The sequence below is a fragment of the Amblyraja radiata genome, chromosome 9, assembly GCF_010909765.2.
Source record: "Amblyraja radiata isolate CabotCenter1 chromosome 9, sAmbRad1.1.pri, whole genome shotgun sequence".
NCBI classification, from domain to species: Eukaryota; Metazoa; Chordata; class Chondrichthyes; order Rajiformes; family Rajidae; genus Amblyraja; species Amblyraja radiata.
Window position 1 is genome coordinate 57,775,876 of NC_045964.1, and position 17,105 is coordinate 57,792,980.

General features: G+C 47.1%; 1 protein-coding gene across 2 annotated transcripts in view; it reads left to right on the forward strand.

Moving 5' to 3' along the window:
* The first annotated feature begins 8,128 nt into the window (after positions 1–8,128).
* rps6ka5 (ribosomal protein S6 kinase A5) overlaps positions 8,129–17,105 on the forward strand; it is a 161,606-nt gene continuing 152,629 nt past the window's right edge. For both annotated transcript variants that reach the window (XM_033027542.1, XM_033027543.1), the window contains exon 1: positions 8,129–8,377. In XM_033027542.1, coding sequence (XP_032883433.1) covers positions 8,320–8,377 — 58 coding nt within the window. In that variant the 5' untranslated portion in view covers positions 8,129–8,319. The remainder of the gene's footprint in view (positions 8,378–17,105) is intronic.

The window sequence follows — 17,105 nt, forward strand, 5'->3', positions numbered from 1 at the left end:
ACCCTGGGTGGACAGGTCCATTCGCATTGCCTTGGATGCTCGCACCGCTGCCTACAACTCGGGCCTAGCATCCGGCAATATGGACGACTACAAGGCAGAGTCCTCCCGACTGCGAAGGGCGGTGAAGGACGCAAAAAGGAGGTACAGGGACAGGATGGAGTCGCAGATGGAGCAGCAGGACACCAGACGCCTTTGGCAGGGACTACGGACTATAACTATCACTCACCTTGACAGCCAGAAGGGGGGCTATGTGAGGATGCTGTTCATTGACTTCAGTTCAGCTTTCAATACGAAGCTGCTGAAACGGGGGCTTAACACTCCCCTGTGTGCCTGGGTCCTGGACTTTCTCACGGTCAGGCCCCAGGTAGTCAAGATGGGGAGACATACATCCAACCCCCTCACCCTGAACACAGGATCTCCCCAGGGTTGCGTCCTTACTCCCCCACTGTACTCAGTGTACACAGATGACTGTGTGGCTAGGTTCAGCTCCAACTCCATCATCAAGTTTGCTGATGACACTGTGGTGGTGGGCCTCATCTCCGATAACGATGAGAAGGCCTACCTGGAGGAGGTGGCTGATCTCGCACTCTGGTGTCAGGACAACAGCCTCCGCTTGAATGCCACAAAAACTAAGGAGCTGATGGTGGTCTTTAGAAGGGCACAACATCCGAGGACGTGCACGCCACTGGAGATAAATCACCCTACTGTGAGCTGCTTTAAATACCTGGGAGTCCACTTCACAGAGGATCTGACATGGACAACACACACTGCCGCACTGGTGAGTAAGGCAAGGCAGCGCCTTTACCACCTCAGGTAGCTGAGGAAATTCAGAGTCTCTCTGAGGATCCTTCAGTGCTTCTACTCTGGGGCTGTAGAAAGCATCTTGTCCGGCAACATCACAATCTGGTTTGGGAACAACTCTGCCAAGGACAGGAAGGCTCTGCAGAGAGTAGTGCATTTGGCCGAACGCACTATGGGAACTACACTTGCCCCCCTGCAGGACCTATACACCAGGATGTGCAGATCCAGAGCCAGCAACATTATGGGGGACCCCTACCACCCCAGCAACGGTCTGTTCCAGCTGCTATGGTCAGGCAAACGCCTCCGCTGTCATGCTGTGAAATCAGAGAGGATGAGACGGAGTTTCTTCCCACAGGCCATCGAACTGTAAACTCTTATCTCACCAGGGACTAATTTATTGTTGTGTTGTGTCTTTTAAAAAAATAAATTTCAACATGTAAATACTGGTTCTGTTCTATTCTGTTCCGTAGTTTTTGCACAATCCGCAGGCATTGCCACTTGACTTCCTCATTGTGATGGAAGGCTCCAGGGTAGAAGATAGGGCGCGGTGATTGGAGGAGGGAGACGTGCCAAAACACTCTCGGCAGACCTGCACCGCAGCCAGGATCGATCCCGGCTCTCCGGCGTCGCAATCGCTGCCGAACCGCCACTGGGCCATCCCCATCCGAGAGCTCCCCCCAACCCCCGGGGGTGGCCAGAGACGTCAGGAGTCAGACGGGCGCGGTGCCCCCAGGCCCACAGCCAGCGCAGAGAAGCAGCGCTAAACCCAGCTCAACTCTGCCTGTCCCACCGGGTTATCCCAGCCTGGATTTACGGGAAATATGTCATCAGTCCAGGCATGACAGGGCGAGACAGGCAGAGTTGAGCTGCATTTAGCGCTGGATTGAGCTGAAATTACCGTTCACAGGGCCTCCAAAGCCTCGTGCGTGTGTGAGTATGCGCATGCGCCCGCCAAGATATTGTGTCCCCCCCTGTCCCCTCCATATTTTGATAGCGATTTCTGTGCCTGAGACGGCCAAGGCAGCGATGATGCCGGTGTTGTCCGAGGAGCGCTGACCTTCCTTCCCACCTCCTCTGCCCCTTCCTCTCTCTCTCTCTCTCTCTCTCTCGTATTCCCCCCTCCACCCCCCTTATCCTGAGACCCCTCCTCTCCATCCCGCACTGATCCCCATTCCTGCCTCTATTCAGTCCTCACTGACATCCCGTGTGCTCCCCTCCTCATCTACTCCCTCCCCATCTATTCATCCTGCACTGATCTCCCTATCCACCTTGCATTGATTCTCCTGCCACTCCCCATCAATCCTACACTGGTCCCCCAATTCATCCTGCACTGACCCCTCGTCCCATCCATCCTGCACTGCTGCACCCCTTCATCCTGCACTGCACCCCCATCCATCCTTCACAGATCCCCCCCCATTCAGCCCCTGTCATCCCCCCGCGCTCTCCCTACTCCAACCAACACACACTAATTCCCCTGCCTCAATTTATCCATTCCGTATCGATTGCCTTCTCAACCCCCCCCCCCCCCCCCCCCCCCCCCCACCCCATCTATCCATCCTGCACTGATTCACCCCCCCCCCCCCCGACCCTATTGTGCTGGAAATGTCATCAGAGCGAACATTGACTATATTTGATAACGGAATGCAATCAAGTATGTTTTAATTCCCATTGTTATTATTTGTTTTAATCCATAAAGATGGATTAATTAAATTGTGAACACGTGAAACATTAAAACCGCAGTGTTCGATTGTCACTGCTACCGTTGACACGTTATTACAGAATTCATTTTAACCGCAAATCAATGCTCTTAATATGGAGTATCAGTACTGTAGTTATTTACAGTCAGTCAAAGTCAAAGTAGCCTTTATTGTCATTCAGACCTTGCGGTCTGAACGAATTTTTGTTGCCTTGCAGTCCTACATATAGTAAAAATGACAAAAACACACAATAAACACAAATTACAATACAATACAATTCAATTTATTGTCATTTGGACCCCTTGAGGTCCAAACGAAATGTCGTTTCTGCAGCCATACATTACAAACAAATAGACCCAAGACACAACATAATTTACATAAACATCCATCACATTGCTTATCTCTCCACTGCACTCTCCCCCCCGATGTCAGAGTCAAAGTCAAAGCCCCCGGCGGGCGATGGCGAATTGTCCCGCGGCCATTAAAGCCACGCTGGGTGATGCAAGGTCGCACACCGGGTTCTTGATGTTAGAGCCCCCGGCATGCGCTCGCAGTCCCGCGGCCATTCCAAGCCGCGCGGGGCGATGGTGTAAGGCCCCGCTCCAGGAGCTCTTCAACCCCGCAACTCGGGCGGGAGAAGTCGCCGTTGCGGAAGCCCCGAAAAGCGGTCTCCCTCCAGGGACCCGCGGGCTCCCGGTGCCGCCGTCCGCCAGACCCGCAGTTGCAGCCACCGAATCACCGGAGGTCGGGCCGCAGCAGCGTCCACCACAGCTCCACCCGCTCTGGACTCGGCCAGCTCCGCGACGGTGAGGTGAGTAGTCGGCACCACAGCTCCCGGTCTTCCTGTTGGAGGCCGCTCCTCGTTGCAGCCCCAACGACAACGGAGACCCGACAAAGAAAAGGTCGGGTCTCCCGTGCAGGGAGAGATTTAAAAGTTACCCCCTCCCCCCCCACACCACCCCCACCCCCCACACACATACCCCAACAAAAAATAACAAAAACTACATAAAAACATAGACATAAAATAATAAAAACGCAGACGGACTGCAGAGGCCGCTGCTGACGAAAGTCGCGCCGCCCATAACACAATACAATACAATACAATTCAATTTATTGTCATTTGGACCCCTTGAGGTCCAAACGAAATGCCGTTTCTGCAGCCATACATTACAACCAAATAGACCCAAGACACAACATAATTTACATAAACATCCATCACATTGCTGTGATGGAAGGCCAAAAAAACTTCTCTCTCCACTGCACTCTCCCCCCTGATGTCAGAGTCAAAGTCAAAGCCCCCGGCGGGCGATGGCGATTGTCCCGTGGCCATTAAAGCCACGCCGGGTGATGCAAGGTCACACACCGGGTCTTGGTGTTAGAGCCCCCGGCGTGCGCTCGCAGCCCGCAGCCATTCCAAGCCGCGCGGGGCGGTGCTGTAAGGCCCCGCTCCAGGAGCTCTTCAACCCCGCAACTCGGGCGGGAGAAGTCGCCGCTGCGGAAGCCCCGAAAAGCGGTCTCCCCCCAGGGACCCGCGGGCTCCCGGTGTTACCGTCCGCCAAACCCGCAGTTGCAGCCACCGAATCTCCGGGGGTCGGGTCGCAGCAGCGTCCACCACAGCTCCACCCGCTCTGGACTCGGCCAGCTCCGCGACGGTGAGGTGAGTAGTCGGCACCAGAGCCCCCGGTCTTCCTGTTGGAGGCCGCTCCTCGTTGCAGCCCCAACGACAACGGAGACCCGACAAAGAAAAGGTCGGGTCTCCCGTGCAGGGAGAGATTTAAAAGTTACCACCTCCCCCCCCACACCACCCCCACCCCCCCACACACATACCCCAACAAAAATAACAAAAACTACATAAAAACATAGACATAAAATAATAAAAACGCAGACGGACTGCAGAGGCCGCAGCTGACGAGAGTCGCGCCGCCTACCGGATTAACATCCACCACAGTGAGTTCACCAGGCACCTCCTCACTGTGATGGAAGGCAAAAGTCTTAAGTCTTTATCTCATCCCTTCTTATTCTCCCTCTGCGCCGAGGCGATCCAGGCTTCAGATGTTGTGACCCCGCCGGGCTATGGTAAGTAATGTCAGTCCCGCGGCTGAATCCAAGCTCCGCGAACGGGCCGGTTCAACTCCGCGGCCCGGGGTGGTCGAAGCTGCCGCCCTCCAGTCCAGCGGACACAGCTATTGTCCAACCTGTGACCTGCGAGCTCCCGACGATGTCGTCCACTGGGTCCGCGGTCGGATCGGGTGGCCGCTCCTGCCGGAACACTGCCCCAGCTCCGAGGCCGGGTCGCCGCTGCCCCAGCTCCTAGGCCGGGTGGCCGCTGCCGCTGCCCCAGCTCCGAGGTCTGGTCGCCGCTGCCCCAGCTCCGAGGCCGGGTCGCTGCTGCCGCTGCCCCAGCTCCGAGGTCTGGTCGCCGCTGCCCCAGCTCCGAGGCCGGGTCGCCGTTGCCCCAGCTCCGAGGCCGGGTGGCCGCTGCCCCAGCTCCGAGGCCGGGTCGCCGCTGCCGCTGCCTCAGCTCCGAGGCCGGGTCGCCGCTGCCGCTGCCCCAGCTCCGAGGCCACCAGCTCCCCTATTAGGTCTTGGCGCAGGCGGAGACGGGGGATACAAGAGAAGTCGCATCCCCCCAAAGGAAGAGACCAAAAACATGTTTCTCCCCCCCACCCACACACATACACAACCTAATAAACCAAAAATTAACTAAAACAGGACAAAAGAACAACAAAAAAAAGAAAAAAACAGACGGACTGCAGGCAAGCCGCAGCTGCTAAGGCAGCGCCGCCATCTTGATCATGATGAGCAACATTCACAACTATACGTTGGATTTATCCAGGTTTTACTTCTACAGTCAGTCATATACATCACAAATTTGGTCAGGAGATATTTCAGTTGAAATTTTAACGTTAATTCTGAAGTGGGAATGATGGAAAAAGCATTTATCAACAATTTTTTTTAAATTTGTTGCTTACAAACTGGGTATCTTCATTGCTGTTCACAACACATACATCTAATCTGAATGTCCGGTAATGTGTCGTCTTGGCACCTTTAAATATATTTGCTGCATTTATGTCCTTTGGCCATCTCTTGTTAGTTAGTGTAATGTTTAACCTGTCAGATGGGTATAGTCAGTTTTTAACAGCTATTATCATAAAATGCCTTTAGCAAATTCCTTGCAACCTGTATATTCTGTTGTGAATAAATTATGTGGGGTTCAAGTTCAAGTGAGTTTATTATCATGTGTTCCTGTATAGGACAATGAAATTCTTGCTTTGCTTAAGCACACAGAAAATAGTAGGCATTTACTACAAAACAGATAAATGTGTCCATATACCATGATAAAAATATATACACACATGAATAAATAAACTGATAAAGTGCAAATAGCAGAAAGCTACGCATTAGAGACAATTTACAATTTTACCGAAACCAATGAACCTACAAACCCGTACGTCTTTGAAGTACGGGAGGAAACCAAAGATCTCGGAGAATCTCGCCATCACATTGAATGGCGGTGCTGGCTCGAAGGGCCAACTCCTGTGTCTATTGTCTAAAAGCAACGCAGGTCACAGGGAGAAGGTACAAACTCCATACAGACAGCACCCCTGGTCAGGATCGAGATGAGGTTGGAGGAGGTGCAAGTGAACCTCTGCTTCACCTGGAAAGACTGTCGGGGTCCTTGGATGGAGTCGAGGGGGGAGGTAAAGGGACAGGTGTTGCATCTCCTGCGGTTGCAAGGGAAAGTACCCGGGGAGGGGGTGGCTTGGGTGGGAAGGGACGATTTGACCAGGGAGTTTCGAAGGGAACGGTCTCTGTGGAAAGCAGAAAGGGGCGGGGATTGGAAGATGTGGCCAGTAGTGGGATCCCGTTGGAGGAGGGAAAAATGTTGGAGGATTACAAAGGGCCTGTTTCCGCGCTGTATCTCTAAAATGAAAAACTAAAACTAAGTGTTATTCCGTTATCCTGCATCTGTATACTGCGGACGGCTCGATTGTAATCATGTATAGCCTTTCCGCTGACTGGATAGCACGCAATAGGGGGGTTGCACGTAAGGTCACTGGGTCATAGGGCTTGACGCACGGAGCCGCTCAATTCATCTGGAGGACTTCCGGTATATGTTATTAATAATGGATGGGATTTATATAGCGCCTTTCTAATACTCAAGGCGCTTTACATCGCATTATTCATTCACTCCTCAGTCACACTCGGTGGTGGTAAGCTACTTCTGTAGCCACAGCTGCCCTGGGGCAGACTGACGGAAGCGTGGCTGCCATTCTGCGCCTTCGGCCCCTCCGACCACCACCAATCACTCACACACATTCACACACAGGCAAAGGTGGGTGAAGTGTCTTGCCCAAGGACACAACGACAGTATGCACTCCAAGCGGGATTCGAACCGGCTACCTTCCGGTCGCCAGCCGAACACTTAGCCCATTGCGCCATCTGGCAAGAAACGCGTACTTTCCTACCTATTAAAAAACGCCAAAATGTAGAATATTTGCCCTGAAAAAAATTGTGGAAGTCGGGGTAAGTGAGAGAGACATGTCCCCAATTTTAGACTTCCAAAAGTGAAGCGAAATGTAGGTAAATAGAAGCGAGAGCTGAAGGGACAACAGCAGCATTGGTAAACATTGGCTGTGTAGATATCGGAATTGAAAATATTGGGAATTATCGCGTTTGCTCACTGCATTTCATCAACAGTAAGGCGTTATTTGTGTTTTTCCTTGGTTCCTTTGGTATCTAAAAAGTCTCAGAAGTGATAAATCTGGCTGTAAATTTTTCTTCAGATGCGTTTTCATTTTGTATGTAAAAACCCACTTGAGAACCATGGGTGATTAAAAAAATTTACAGCCAGATTTTATCACTTCTGAAACTTTTTAGATGCCAAAGGAATCAAGAATAAACACAAATAATGCCTTAGTTGATGAAATGCAGTGTGCAAACGGCCAATGTTCGTTAAGCACTCTGGCTGTTGTTGTCCCTTCAGCTCTCGCTTCTATCTACCGTCATTTCTCCTCACTTTTGGAATTCTGAAGTAGGCTAAATGTCTCACACGCTTATCCCGATTTCCATAATTATTTACAGCACAAAAATTGACAATTTTCGGCGGGTTTTAACGGGCCCTCTACGCTGGAAACAATGGTAAGTGCCTACCTGCAGTTCATCAAGTGTGATCCATTTGGAGTAGCGTAGCAACAGCGCGGGTCATGGGTCGTGACCCGACTGCCGTAAAACCTCCCTATAAGAAAGCTTTTCACTGTACCTCAGTACACGTGACAATAATAATTGATTGAATAAACTGAGCTGAAACCAGCGGCCGAAAGAGTGCGCTGTAGCAGCCGGTCAGCTTAACCTGCCTGAAGAAGGGTCTCGATCCGAAACGTCGCCTATTCCTTCTCCCCAGTGATGCTGCCTGTCTCCCCAGCACTTGGTGCCTGTCTTCAACCGAACCTGATGACCGGAAGTGGCTCCCGTTCCCGCCCAGCCCTTGCCCTTGATTGATAGCTCTGCTAACCATTGACCGCCGAGTATCGCGGGGACGCCGGCAGGGCCGTCCAATCGCAGGAGGAAGTGGGCGGGACGATCCGCCTCAACCCCCCCCCCCCCCATCCCCCATCCACCAAGTTAGGTTGTCGTGGAGCGTAGTACTCGCGGCAGCCGTGAATGGGAGGGGACGTTTCTTCGCCGTGAGGCGGCTTTATTTTGATTTTTTTTGGGTTTCCTACCCCAACCCGTGATAAATTTACCTCGGCTCCCTTCTGGATACAAACGTGTTCGTTTATAATAATCGCGTAGCAAGAAAGCTTTGGAGTTGTGGAGCATGGAGGAAGGGTCCGGCGAAGGTGACATGTTTACAGTTGAGCACGAGCTGAAGAACGGTAAGGGCGCGAGTCCGGCCCCGGCCTGGATCGGCGTTTCACGGGGATTTCAACCCAACATCTCCCGGCCTCCCTAAATATGCAATCTTTTTTTTTTTTAAACCTTTCAGCCGGCGAGACACCATGCACGGGCACAAATGCAACCTTGCGGGGCTAATGCATTTACATTTGCATTCCCTCTCCGCCAATGCTTGTGTGGAAACTTTGCAGCCACAGGGCAGAGATTGCAGGCGATTAAATGACATGACAGCTGTGTGTAGGAAAGAACTGCAGATGCGGGTTTAAATCGAAGGTGGACACAGCGGGACAGGCAGCATCTCTGGAGAGAAGGAATGGGTAGCGTTTCGGGTCGAGAAATCTGAATCAGTCTGAAGAAGGGTCTCGATCACCCCCGAAACGTTACCCATACCTTCTCTCCAGAGATGCTGCCCGCCCCGCTGAGTTACTCCAGCATTTTGTGTCTAACATGACAGCTGGACATTTGCAGCAATTCATAGTCATGCATGTTGCATTTGTTGTTGCGGGTGATTTATGTTCCCTATATACACACACACACACGTTTGTTCGTTGCTTTGGGGCAAGTGATCGTGAGCGTGCAAATTACTGTACTTGATGAGCCTGCATTTTTTGGTCATTTTAATGAGCTTGCAGTGGGATGTTTATGCGTCCACACATGCTTAGCATGTTGTCCTTGCAAATAACACGATCTTACGCTTGTTGTATCTCTATCGGTGGTCCGTAGCACGCTTGATGTTCAGTTTGCAATAAACCTCGTAGGAACTACTCTGCGCGTATTTTTTTCTCTCTGTCTTTTACAATCTTTCCGGGGGTGGAGAATGGATGTAAAACCACAATAGTACCTGCTGCTGGGATTAACAGTGATGGACTCCAAAGGTATTTGCAGATTGTTTAACAGTTCCTAACTCCAGTTGGAAATTTTTCTGTCTGCAAACGCATTATTTCTGACATTGGTCATCTACGTGTTAATCGTGGGTTGTAGATTTCAGAGCTGTATCCAGACAGATTTGTATTCCTTGCATGTCAAAATGCGATAGAACGAGGCTGGAACCTGTCTGTTATCTGAGCAACATCATAGTGAGTTCTTTTTTGGTAGAAGTAGAGTCTAATATTTGGCTTCATTACTCAAGAACTCGATTGGGAACCTTTTTATCTGTCACTCAAAAGTCCTTGTACATTTTTCATTTTTTACCGCATTTGATGCTCGTTTTAATACAAGAAATCTTAACCTGTGCAAAGATATGAAATCAGTGGGAGGAAACGAAAGATAAAATGAGCATGCATTAATGTACAGTAGCAGTTAGCACCTCCTAGAGATGCAGTGCTGTCGAAAAGATGCGGACACAATTATCCTAATACGATACACGATTTAAGTCGAGAGTGTTTGATTGCCATACGCATCGGAATCGAAACAAACATTCTGCAGAAGGCAAAATTTATTTAGATATAAAATATTTATCTGCTGTGTATGCTGTATTTAATGAGAAGCAGCAAGGGGAATATAGTTTTAACAAGCATCTCCTTTTTCTGTCGGTGTCGAATATGTCAGAGCCTTGCAGCAACAGGGTGTTGTGGACCAAAGGAACAGCCGTTCCACTTGGAAATGTTGCGAGTCTCTGTTGCAATAAAACCAGCCACACCTGGTCAGATCTCATGAGCTGTCTTGAGATCCGCAGATGTAATGTTCTTTGAGACTGTGCCTCAACGCATGTTGAGAGATAAAGATTTTCAAGACCTCGGGGTTTCCCCAAAGTGCTTTAGAGCCAATGTGTATGCTGTTGGTGTGTAATCATCATTGTCAAACGTGTTTTATTGTCAAAAATAGACACAAAATGCTGGAGTAACAGAAGGAATGGGTAACGTTTCGGGTCAAGACCCTTCTCGACCCGAAATGTCACCCATTCCTTCTATCCAGAGATGCTGTCTGTCCCGCTGAGTTACTCCAGCATTTTGTGTCTGTCTTCGGTTTAAACCAGCATCTGCAGTTCCTTCCTACAACACGGTGTTTTAATGTCATATGTACCGAAATGGAACAATGAGTAACATAAAGGCAGCAATCATATTGTGCTCAGCAAGGACAACAAAGACTAGATAGAATGCTTTTCTGATGCTGGTTGAGCCAAGTCATTGGAAAAACTCTGCAGATGTTCAGTTGGATAGCTTCCCTTCACACTGACAGCTGGCAATGCTTCATTTAATACTGTATTTTGAATGACGGCATGTCAGAGTATAACAGTTCCTCAATCTAACAGTGTAGGAAAGAACTGCAGATGCTGGTTTAAATCGAAGGTAGACACAAAGTGCTGGAGTAACTCAGCGGGACAGGCAGCATCTCTGGAGAGAAGGAATGGGTGATGTTTCGGGTCGAGACTCTTCCTCAATCTAACAGTGTTGGTGCAAATTTTGCATGTGTGCCTGAATCATTTAACTTGGAGATGTGCATTTTATCTCTAAGTACACAGTCGTACTAGTACTCAAAGACTGCGAGCATGGTTATTGAATGAAAAGGATACATCATTCCTGGTCCGAGAACACGAACGCAATTATCAAAAAAGCTCATCAGCGCCTCTACTTCCTGAGAAGATTACGGAGAGTCGGATTGTCAAGGAAGACTCTCTCTAACTTCTACAGGTGCACAGTCGAGAGCATGCTGACCGGTTGCATCGTGGCTTGGTTCGGAAATTTGAGCGCCCTGGAGAGGAAAAGATTACAAAAAGTAGTAAACACTGCCCAGTCCATCATCGGCTCTGACCTTCCTTCCATCGAGGGGATTTATCGCAGTCGCTGCCTCAAAAAGGCTGGCAGTATCATCAAAGACCCACACCATCCTGGCCACACACTGATCTCCCTGCTACCTTCAGGTAGAAGGTACAGGAGCCTGAAGACTGCAACAACCAGGTTCAGGAATAGCTACTTCCCCTCAGCCATCAGGTTATTAAACCTGGCTCGGACAAAACTCTGATTATTAGCAACCACTTTCTGTTATTTGCACTACCAGTTTATTTATTCATGTGTGTATATATTTATATCATGGTATATGGACACATTTATCTGTTTTGTAGTAAATGCCTACTATTTTCTGTGTGCTTAAGCAAAGCAAGAATTTCATTGTCCTATACAGGGACACATGACAATAAACTCACTTGAACACTTGTAAGTGTTTTTTTCTGAATTTCAGAGCAAATGCATTAATCCATGTTGATGACTCTCAAGAGTCAATAGTGTTCCAAATATATTCCTGTCCAAGTTGTACAGAAATGGAAGCCTTTATTTTGAATTAAATTTGAAATATGCTCATTGGTTATCAGAAGGAATTTTACTGTTGCCTTGTGCTTTGGCAATCTCCTGCTTCACAAATGGGTTAGTGGAGGCACATGGCCACTTGCTCAGCTCCTTGGATATTGTACACTTTTTCTCTAAGTATTTTCATAGTTTTCATAGATGTAAAAGAGTTGAAAGGTTTAATGGTTTGGCGTCGTGTGGAGCGAGAAGAGATGATGAAGAGAGTATTGGGGTACTTTGCAATGAGTGTTAATTTCAAAACAATTATAAGGGGTAGAATATTTCCAGTTTTGCAATTATTTGAGTTTAAATTCTGAGAACATCAAGAAAAGGTGTTAGTGAGGAAAGAGATTGACGTGTTGTCAAGTGTCAGAAGTTTTATGCATCCACTTTGAGAAGAAGATTCTGATCAGACATGGAGTAATATTGAAGCAATATGACCGTGGACTTTCAGAGCATTGAGAGTTGTTGAAGAGTGGTAAGTGCGCTTATTGTGAAATAACACAGGACATAGAAAAATGGCAGCAGTAGATCAGGCATCTCCAATCTGCCCCACCATTCAATATAATAAGTTTGCAGATGAAACCAAGATTGCTAGAGTCAGGAACTGTGGGGAAGGCTCTCAAAGTGTACAGCGGGATATAGATCAGCTTCCGAAATGGGCGGAGAACTGACAGATGGAATTTAATCTGTTCGAGTAAGGCAATCAAGAATCTTATAGGAAGTCCAGCCAACCAGAGGGCCATTGTAATCGCAAAGAGACATTTACGAACTAATCTGATGACTTGAACAGGTGCTCAACTATTGTGGGATGGGTTGCATGCCATCTCTTCCTGGAAGGTGAAATTAATTAGCTTAAAACACAACGATGCATTACACCTGGATGAGCTCAATGATTTCTATACTCTATTTCGACGGGAAAACAACAATACATTCACAGCATCCTTCTGACGATCCTTTGATTTCAGCCTCTGAGGCCCAAGATCAAAAGACCTTTCATGACGGTGAACCATCAAAAAGTGTTGGTGTAACTGGCCACATTATCAAAACCTGCCCAGACCAACAAGCTGGAGGTTTTGCAGACATCTCCAACCTCACTACTCCAGTCCGACTGAGGTCTTTACCTCCTTAAAAAGGACATCCATAATATTAGAGCAAGGCGACCTTTTGTTCATTGTGATGAAGTTTGCTTCAAGATGTTAGTTACAAAGCTAATCTACTCTTCCCTCAGTATGACCTGGGTCCACTTCAATTTGCCCACTGACTCAACAGATCTCGCTGGTTAGCCATTCTGCTCTGGACTCTTTGGACAAAATGAATAGTATGTCAGGCTGTTCATCAACTACAGCTCGGCATTTAACACCATCATCCCATCCAAATTCATTGTCAATTTCAGAACTGGGTCTCGCTTGATCCCTTTACAACTGGATCCTCGACTTCCTTATTGCCAGATCTCAGTTACATTGATGACAACGCCTCCTCACAAATCATCATTCACCTCAGGATGGCATGTTCAGTCCCCTGCTCTATTCTCTTAACACCCACGACTGTAACTAGACACTGCTCCAACTCCATCTTTAAATTCACTGACAATGCCACTGTTATTGGATAAATCACGGGTAATGATGAGTCGGAGTACTCACTGATAATCTGGTTGAGTGGTGCTGGGACAATGATCATGCTCTCAACTCGACCAAGACCTACGAGCTTCTTCAGATCCAGGAACATAGGTTCAAGGTGAGAGTGAAAAGACTTAATAGGAGAAGCAAGGAACTGCAGATGCTGGTTTACAAAAAGAGGAAATGCTGGAATAATTCAGCGGGTCGGGCAGCATCTATGACGAACATGGGTCTGAAGAAGGGTCCCATGTTCTCCGGAGATGTTGCCTGATCCGTTGTGTTACATCAGCACTTTGTACCAAGATTTAATAGGAACCTGAGGGACAACATTTTCACACTTAGGGTAATGCATAATATGGAATGAGCTACCAGAAGAAGTGGTTGAGGTGAAATGTATCGCTGCTGGCAAATTCATTTCACTGCACCTTCGGGTGCATGTGACGAATAAATTTAACTGACTTTAACTGACAACATTTAAAACAAAATTTGGATCTGTGTATGGATCTGAAAGGTTTAAAGGAATATGCATTAAATCAAATGGGACTAGCTTGGATGGGCATTCTGATCAGTATGGACAATTTGGGCCAAAGAGTCTGCTGTCTGACTCTGACTGTTTTTGAATGGTAAAATGTTCTGAGGGATCTGAATGTCTTGTACAGCAATTAAAGTTAAATTGCAGACACAATGACCAGTTAAGAAGGCAAAAGCTATGTTGGCTTGACTGCAAGAGGGTTTGAGTCCAAGAGTAGAAATACATTGCACAAATTATAAAGGACCTTGTATAGGTTTAGTTTTCCTACAAAGGAAGGAAATATTGGAGGTAGAAGGAATAAAATTGAAGATTGTTTTCTAGGTTGCGATATGTGGAAGGAATAAGTGGACTGAACCTATGCTCTGAAAATAAAGATATCCTGCAGATGCTGGATACTAAAACAAAAGCAGAAAATGATTTTAATGCTCGACAGATTATGTTGCAATTGGGGGAAGAGAAGCAGGGTCAACTTTTCAAGTTGGAAACTGCTCTTTTCAGAAGAGTTGATAAGCAGTAGAGATGCTATCTTGCAGTGCCAGAGATCCAGGTTTGATCCTGACTACGGGTGCTGTTCTTTGTACATTCTCAGAGAAATTGAGAAAGGGGAGAGAGGTGTCTGAGATAGCCCAGGTGAATTTGAAGGCAGGGTGGAAGTTAGTGGTGAAGTTAATAAATTCCATGGGTTCTGCACAGGTGCAGGAGGTGGCTCTGATGCAGTCGTCAGTGTAGCGGAGAAAGAATTGGGGGGTAGGGCCGGTGTGTGCCTGGAGTAAGGATTGTTCGACATAACCGATGAAAAGGCAGGCATAGCTGAGTCCCATTCAAGTGCTCATGGCTACATCTTTGATTTGGAGTAAGTGGGAGCAGTCAAAACGAGTTGTTAAGGTTGAGGACAAGTTCCGCAAGGTGGAGGAGAGTGTTATTAGAGGGAAATTGGTTGGGTCTTTGTTTGAGAAAGAAACACCCTCCTGGTGGGGAATAGTGGTGTAAAGCCTCACCGCTAACTGCCACCCTGCCCTCAAAACCCACCAAATTCATATCACTCTTATATGCTGCTGTCCTTGATGTTTGGGTACTCTCACAATGTTATTAGGGAGGGAGTTCCAGGTCTTCCAGGATCTTGAGCCAGGATGAATAGTGATATATTTCCAAGTCAAGATATTGTGACACCTTTCCCCTGACTCTCAGTCTGAAGAAGGGTCTCAACCCAAAATGTCACCTATTCCTTTTCTCCAGAGATGCTGTCTAACCTGCTGAGGTACTACAGCTATTTGTGTCTATTTTCGATTTAAACCAGCATTCATACACATCAAGATATTGTGTGGCTTGGAGGGCAACTTTCAGGAGATAGTGTACCTATGCTTTTGCTGTTCTTGTCCTTCTGACTGAGAGAGGTCGTGGGTTAGAAAGTGCTGTCTAAGGGTTTTTGGTAGCCGAGTATATTCAATAAAGTGATCCATAGATTTTTTGATATTAAGGGATATGGTGGAAAGTGACACTGAGGCAACAAATGGCCGAATGGCCTACTCCTGCACCTATTGTCTATTGTAATGCCTGACGTGCTGAGTTATTCCAGTACTTTTTGTTTTGCTCTGGATTCCAGCATCTGCAGTTTCTTGTGGAGTCTGAAGAAGGATTTTGATATCAAAATGCTGCCTATCCATTCCCTCCACAAATACTGCCTGACCTGCTGTGTTCCAGCATCTACAGTTCCTTGTGTCTTAAATAATGTGGGATTTGTTAGAGACCTGAAGAATCATAGTCTGGATTACATTATCAAGGACAATTGAAAAATCTAGGCTTGTGTCCATGAATTCAAGTGGACAATGGCTGCAATCCATTGATTGCATTTTAATAGTGTTGTTTTCTGGATACTTGTATCCTGTTATGACTGCAGAATAAACAACTAATTAATTGACACAGTAGTTTTTAAAATTGGGGTGACAATAGGACATTTACACAGCATTTAAATAAACATCCTGCTCGTTTTGTTTTCAAATTGTATGCAGATGAGCTTGAAATAGATCGCATTGGTGGTGATGCCCCGTAATAGGCGTTACTGTTTTACAAAGTGCTTACATGGTGACTTGATACTGATACTTATTTCAAAGTAGAAATTAGGGCTTTTATTGATAAATATGGTGATCAATATTGAATAATGGTGTTTTATCATTAATGTCTTATTATTATTAATGTTTAGTGTTTTCTGAGTCATTCGTAACTGTCACTGTATGTCATGTTGTTACTTGTGGGAGGAGCACCAAGGCAAATTTGTTGTATGTGAATACTTGGCCAATAAACCTACTTACTTTCTTATATCTGATTTTCTATTTGTTATTTGCTGCTTTATTGTTCTACACACTTTCTGCAGTTATGTATGACCCTAGTGAATCTACCTAAAATATTTTGCATAGGTCTGATCTCCCTATGAAGGAAGGATACACTTGTGATTGCCAGGATGGGTGCAATAAAGACTAGCTAGGGTGATTCCTGGGATGGAGAGAAAACATGCTTTTGAGAAGCGATTAATCACTTTGCATGCAAAAATTCAGCCATACAGCATGGAAACAGGCCTTTTGGCCCACTTCCCCATGCTGACCAAGACGCCCCATCTGGACGAGTCCCTCCTGCCGGAGTTTGGCCCATATCCTTCTAAACCTTCCTATCCAAGTACCCTGTTCAGAGGTTTGAGGTTGGGTAGCTGAGCCACACAACATCTCCAAGCCACATAACTATTTCTCAACCGATTTGATAAGGCTGTGGAGTGATGCTGTTTCCATTGCCTGAAACTCACTCTGGTGAGAGTCTGCTGCTCCAACAACTGGACCCTGATCCAACTGAGATCTCATCCAGATGAGATAAAACCTCTTCACTCAGAAGGTAATATTTGGAATTGTCTGCCCAAGGAGCATGGTTGGTGAATACCTATGAACCCCCCCCCCCCCCCCCCCCCCCAGTAATACGGTTGTTCGAGTGATAGAAATGGACTCTTACGGTATTTGCATGATCGCCCAAATAGTTAAGATACAGAATAAAATTCACACTTACAGAATGTGTGAAAGAAAGTAAATAAACATAACATTTGTCTTTTCAACTCACATTTCTTGAAGCATATGGAGATGACATGGCGTTATGTTACATGGGGCTAATTGCCCTATTCCTCTTGATTTATGTATTTGCAGTCAGTGGAAGCTGCTTGTAGACGATTTGGAGTCAGTCACATTACTTAAGCAAGAATGAACTGAGCATACCTTGCTAGACGTACTGAAATAGGATC